The 6,657-nt window shown below is 39.0% G+C and overlaps 1 protein-coding gene across 1 annotated transcript; it reads left to right on the top strand.

Moving 5' to 3' along the window:
* Positions 1-2,593: 2,593 nt before the first annotated feature.
* Positions 2,594-3,610, top strand: LOC113443424 (olfactory receptor 1L4-like). The gene has a single exon (XM_026711628.1). The coding sequence runs from the start codon at positions 2,594-2,596 to the stop codon at positions 3,608-3,610; it is 1,017 nt and encodes a 338-aa protein (XP_026567413.1).
* The last annotated feature ends 3,047 nt before the right edge of the window (positions 3,611-6,657 follow it).

Genomic DNA, 6,657 nt, shown 5'->3' with positions numbered 1-6,657 from the left:
ATTGGAAATGAAGGCCTTGCAGATAGGTATGAGATTTCCTTGGATCACACAAGAAATGGAAGGGAAAGTTTGAGCAGAGGAAATGGGGAACAACCTTTTAAAAAAGCCTAATCTATTAATTAACCAAATCCTCGTTGTCCCAAATGGCTAGCCTCATCAAATGACTGACAGCATTGTCTAAAGCAAGAGCCTTCAAACTTGGCAAGTTTAAGACTTGTGGAGTTCAACTTCCAGAATTCTTGAGTTAACATGACTGGAAGAGGGATTCTGGGAGTTGAAGTCCACAAGTCTTAAAGCTGTCATGTTTGAAGACCCCTGGTCTAAAGGATGAGCCTATGTCATGTCTATGTCTAATTAGACTAACCTCTTCCATCTGGTACCCTTCAAAATTGGTGTGCTGACCTCTACCTCTACTGGTCATATGTGCCTGGAAATTTCTGCTGATTGATATTTGAAACAATGTCTCTATTGTATTCTCCCATTTTTGCTTCAAGGTTACCCTTCTGTCCCAGCTACAGTACAGTATATGCTTTCAGGTTGGGAATTCAGCTAATGGTTGCACAGTGGGTCTGGGGATTTCATACTACAGAACCTCAACCACCTGTAGATGTTTCTTTAACAAGATCCCTGCAGATCTTGCTCTTTTCTTCCATGGAAACCAAAGCTCATACCACTGACATTGTCACCTGGTTTCATACCACTTTTATATTCTCTTCTGTTTGCTTTTCTGGGCAATGAATGAAACCGAGGTTCAATTGTGCAAGAAGTTCCTGTCTACTGAACACCTCCATGGTTGTTGAGGTCTTTATGACAATTTTGCATGACTTTCTCCATCCTTAGATTTTCTGACCTGGCATGCTTTTCTCTTTCTCTTGTCTTTTACAGATAGCAAGAAACTCTCCTTTCTGTTTGACCATTTACTACAGATTGAAACCAAAATCCTCTTCTCTCACCATTTCCACCATCTCTTGATGTTTTGCCTCCATGTTGGAGAGCACTAGTGATTTTGCTTTTTCTGCCCTTCATTTGGCCATCCAGCAAGCATCGAGGCTTGGCTTTGTCAGACTGCTGAGATTCAACAAAGTGAGACTAAATCTTTCATGTAATTTTCTCAGATGTGTTGGCTGTTTAATGACACAAAATGAAAGCTTTGCAGCAAATGAACAAAATTCCCAACCAGATATTATATTTCAGAAACCAATGATTAATTTTCATGAACTGAGATCCAGGGAGTGTTATCTTTAGTCAAGATTGCCCATGAAGTTAACAATCCCCAAGTTTTTTTTTTTCCCAATAAATCCCTTAATGTTTGTCCTTCTCAGGATGCGCAAGCTCCTTCGGTATTTTAGGGATATCATGCTGAGTTAATTTGGTATTGTATCTTTGAAAATCTCTGCATGTACTACAGTCTTAAATGTGAGCTTTTAGTTTTCAGGAAATAAAATAGCTGTTTATATTTGGAATATGCTCCTTATTTGGATAGAAACTTCACACTGATTTTCTTAAAATCCACATCTTACTGCATTGATAAAGATGGGGTTTGAAACGGGTAGAAAAAACATTTTATACCAACTGTAAGGAGGAAACTTGGCATGCTTTCCCCTCTGCTGTGGAACAGAAACACCATCCTGCTTGGGGCAAAATCTGCACCTGATTTTCTGTGAAACTGAAAATGCCCCATTTAAAAATGTGAAGAATATTATATGGAGTTAGATCAATCAGACATATGGGGAAATAGAGGTCATTCACCAAAACTGAAATATTTAACTTCATATATTGAGTTCCAAATATGAATATTGATTTTAGTAACCCATTGATGGAATATATAGTTTATTTCAGGGGACTGAATCCTCTGTTATCTACCTGATTCCAATTTGCCCTTGTTCTCCTTTAAAGTCATCATGCAAGCCAGAGTTGTCCTCCTTAAGAACCTAATAATGGACAACTTCTTCCATTTCATATCATGCGTTCATTGAGATCTATGAAAGGTCATCTCATAGGAATGTGATAGGTTTAGAATTCAATGCCAAGCCTGTCTCCAAAAATGTTCTACTAACTTTTTTCCATCTCCAGCCATTCCAGCAGGATCATCCTGGCTCAGACCGAGTTACCTATAGAAAGACTAAATTAAAAGGACATTAGCTCACTGTTCTACATAGAAATGTTACAGAACCTGTATTACAGGGCACTAGTGTTTGTGCAGGACTAGCAGGAATCTAACCTGAATGATGTTAGTGATGTAACTGAGATTTAAAGAGGTCAGTGATAAGGGTGGGCAAAACCCAGTACCTTACTAACTGTACCATATCAGGAGAAGAGTCATAGAGCAAGTACATGCATGCCTGAAAGCAAAAGCAGAAGGATTTAACCTGACATTACAGCCTCATAGACAAAAAGCCAGTAGACAAAAAAGGAACTCAAATTGTTAATGTCCTGCTCCTTGGAATCAGCAGGTTGTGAGATGCTGAACAGTCAGTGCCATTTCCAGCAATATCCAGTGAGGGATGATAGCCCATGAGATCATTTAGTTTTATGTTCATGAAACGGAAGGAGCAATGATATAATCCCGATTATTCTCATTTTCAGATGAGCCATGGAAACAGAACAGGAGAACAACACCAACTTGGCGGGATTCATTCTCCTGGGTTTCTCCAGCTCCCCAGAGTTCAGGGGACTCCTCGTCCCCTTCTTCCTCTGCATGTATTTGCTTAGCGTACTGGGGAACCTCTTGATCATGCTGCTGATCTTCTTCAATAGTGAGCTTTTTCATGCCCCCATGTATTTCTTCCTCAGTCATCTATCATTGGCTGACCTGGGTTTTAGTTCCAATGCTGTACCCAAGATGTTGCAAATCTTGGTCTCCCAGAAGAACACCATATCCTATAGTGGATGCCTCAGCCAAATGTATTTCTTTGTGGTCTTTTGCACCAGCGATAACTTCCTCCTTGCTTCCATGGCGTATGACCGCTATGTGGCTATCTGCCGACCACTTCATTATTCTATAATCATGAGCTACAAGCATTGCCTGATCTTGGCTGTTGGTTCTTGGCTCCTCTCTTTTTCCCAAGGCTTATTATATGTATTTACAATAGCTAATTTTTCTTTCTGTGGCTCCCGGGAGATTCATCATTTCTTCTGTGACCTCCATCCTTTGCTCAAACTTTCCTGCACAGATACCTCTTCTGCAGAAAAACTGCTCATGATTGAAGGTACTGCAACCATGCTTGGGCCCCTTATACTCATCCTTGTCTCCTACATATTGATTATCTTGAAGGTGTTGAAAGTTCCTTCAGCTTCTGGGAAGTACAAAGCCTTCTCCACTTGCACTGCACACATCACTACTGTGGCCTTGTTCTATGGGACTCTGATTAGCACTTACATCCGCCCGTCCTCCACTTATTCTGGTTCTAGGATGAGAACAGCTTCAATATTCTACACTGTGGTGATCCCCATGCTCAATCCTTTTATATACAGCCTGAGGAACAGTGGGATTCATGTGGCCATGAGGAAATTACTAAGGATCTGGGTGCAGAAGAGGGAAATCGGAGCAGAAGTGAGAGTGCCTCATAAGAAATCTGGAGCCAGTTTGGAAAACAAGGGCTGCCAATAAAATGATATATGATGTTCTTTAACCTCCATTACATTCCACACTATTTACTATGTCATGCGCGTAAAGTAATAACACAATGGTTATAATCTCCCAAAGATGTGTGCCATTATAAAATCTTGAAACTCTAAAAGTTCAGCTTCATGGCCTTAATATAATTTATGTACAATATGGGTTATTTTAAGTAGTTTGTACTTCTATGCCTTTTCCCAGCATTGCCCTTTTAGATTTAAATGGATTAATCATGTAAGTCATTATGAGTGTAGAAATAAGCTACTGTTATATTTTGAAGCCCCGGGAAGAAGGTTTGAGTAATATTTAAAATAAGATTTGATTAAGTGTGTATTTTTCTTTTCTTTTTTTAAAGCACTTATTTGCCATATTAGTAAATTTGCCATATTTCCACCCAGATCTTTGGTCCTGTTCCCACACTAATATCTATGCTGGACAGCTTAGCCAATTTATTTTTAGCTCAGCCACAACTTTAGATAAATCAGAAATAGCGGAGCTTTGCAGTACTTTTGAAATGGCTTGTGTGTACTTTGACTGGACTGCCATCTGTCAGAAATTCGGCAGGTGGTTGAACTAGATGACCTCAAGGTCCCTTCCAACTCTGTTATTCTGTTATCTGTTATTCTGTTGTCTATTCTCCCCTCTGGACCTGAGATGTCATGGCTCCTCGTTCACTTGCCTGCTTAAAATGTGAAGAGGTTGGCTTTGCACCTTCTCTCTACAGTTGCCAGTTTTTCTGTTTGTATTTGCTTTGAAAATTCTCATCTTGCAAAGTGGAAATGATGGTATGTGGTGATTTTCTGGCTCCTGACTTTTACATACCCCCACCTGGAGAATGATGCAGTGAGACAATTGCAGGTTGCTGATGTTAGATCTGTTTAAATCTTTATGGAGCCATCCAGGGGTGGGATTCAAATTTTAACAACTGGCTCTGTGGGTGTGGCTTAGGTGGTGGGAGTGGCTTGGTGGTCATGTGACTGGATGGACATGGCTTGGTGGTCATGTTATTGGCTGGGTATGGCCAACTCAATATCACATCGAGGCACACATCTCTTCGCCTGGCCTCTCATGACTGTGGGGATGCTGCAACAGTCGTAAGTGTGAAAAATTGTCATAAGTTACTTTTTTCAGTGCCATTGTAACTTGGAATAGTCACTCCACACAAGCAAAGAACCAGCAAAGGAGGGGAAAAAAACTCCAGAGAAGTTCCAGAGACAGGAAGTCTAGTCCTGCCAAAAGTGTAATAAGGGTTAATGGAGGGGCAGTTTCTGTAAGCAACACCAGAATGTTTCCTTCCTGCCTTCCTTACAGGATTAGGCCAGTAATTTCTTTTAACAACTGGTTCTCCGAACTGCTTAGAATGTTAACAACCGGTTGTAGCGAATAGGTGTGAACTGGTAGAATCCTACCCCTGGATGTAGAGTTGTAATTGCAGGAATGTTCCAATCTTGGATGGCAAACCTCAGATAAAGAACGTTTCCAAGCAAATGCAACTCAGGTAAACAAAGTTTCTAAAGGAGGATTAGAGAGAGGAAGTAAACATATGTTAGACTTTAACTAGAGATAATTAATTACTGTGCTAAACAGTAACAAAAGTTAAGCAGTAACAAAAGTTAACCAATGATGGAGGATAATTAAAAATGTGTATAAATGCAAGACTAGACTCCAATAAAGATCATCATGATTCAGTTGTTCATGACCAAACAACTCGACTGCCTCGTCATTACAACACCTGGAGCCATCTTTATTCTTGCTAAAGGAGCAGATATTCACACATTAATAGTGTGCACCATAAACAGGCATAGTTGCAAAATAACAAATAGGAAATAATTCTTTTCATGCTTCTGGCAGATCAGTTTGAAAAATGAAGCCTAATTGGGAAATAAAATAAAATAATTTACTAAAACACTTCATCATACCAAACTGTTTGGCTTCTTATTCACCATGCTTGAGATTAATTTTGAAGGTCATCCACGGTCAAGTTCTTCCTTGGTGTGTTCTCCATCACAATTGAGATTGTCACATTTCCAGAAATGGGAATTTTTTCATTGTATTTGGAAATGTAATGACCTTTATAAGGCATTTTATATTTACATATTCGGGTACATATTCTAGTATGTCTGGGAGTGTCAACGTCAGGTAGAATTTACACATCTTACATGATCACATTGAGAGCAAATGCTCCTGGCCTCCCCCACATCCTGAAAGAGTTTGGATGAAATGCACATGGATAATTCTCTTTTCAGCAGTAGTCCTCCCAAACTCCTTGCCCTTTATATCTGATGTTTCTTAACGCTGATGGCATTTTTCAAAACTTTGGACTTCAAAAATAATTAAATAATAAAAATAATAGTAAGTGGTGGAGTAAAATTCAAGCACAAAAGCTTGAACATTTTGGACACATAATGTAAAGGGTAGAAAAAATCCTGGAGAAGACACTGATCTCAGAAAAACTGCAGGCAACTGAAAGAGATACCAACAGATGAAGTGATTAGATTCTATTTATTACTGACCTCAGGCATTGTACAAAAAGACTAGAACTACAGGACCCTGGACAGCTCCATTCTTTTGCTGAACTGGAGATCTTGCCCTGGAATTATTTTTATTACCTTCTCCATATTATTTTTCTGCTAAAAGGGCTGTATACAACAAACAAAGCAAATAACAAAAACAGAAATAGCTCTAAAAGATGGAGGATAAAGGGATATTATAAAGGAGAGACTGATCGTTGCATTACCAAATTTTTGAAAAAGAAATGCAAATACTTTTGCATTTCTTGTTTTTTTTTAAAGAAAGCCTTTGCCCATTTTAGCAATGTCCATACACATTGCAGAATCTCATAAAAACATACCTTATTTCAACTTTGACCAAATAATCAATTTTATATTCCTTACTTGAAAATTTTAATCTTTAAAGTTCATCAGTCATTCTCTCTCATCCCAACTCACCTCACAGGGTTGTTGTTATGGGGAAAATAGTAGTAGGAAGGTGTGTTGGATATATTCACTGCCTTGAGTTATTTGTGAAAATTATAGAGG

Source organism: Pseudonaja textilis, chromosome 2 (assembly GCF_049901715.1).
Source record: "Pseudonaja textilis isolate UNSWEBS1 chromosome 2, rPseTex1.2, whole genome shotgun sequence".
In the NCBI taxonomy this organism is placed as follows: Eukaryota; Metazoa; Chordata; class Lepidosauria; order Squamata; family Elapidae; genus Pseudonaja; species Pseudonaja textilis.
Note: the sequence above shows the minus strand (reverse complement) of the source record. Positions and strands in the feature narration are given on the sequence as shown.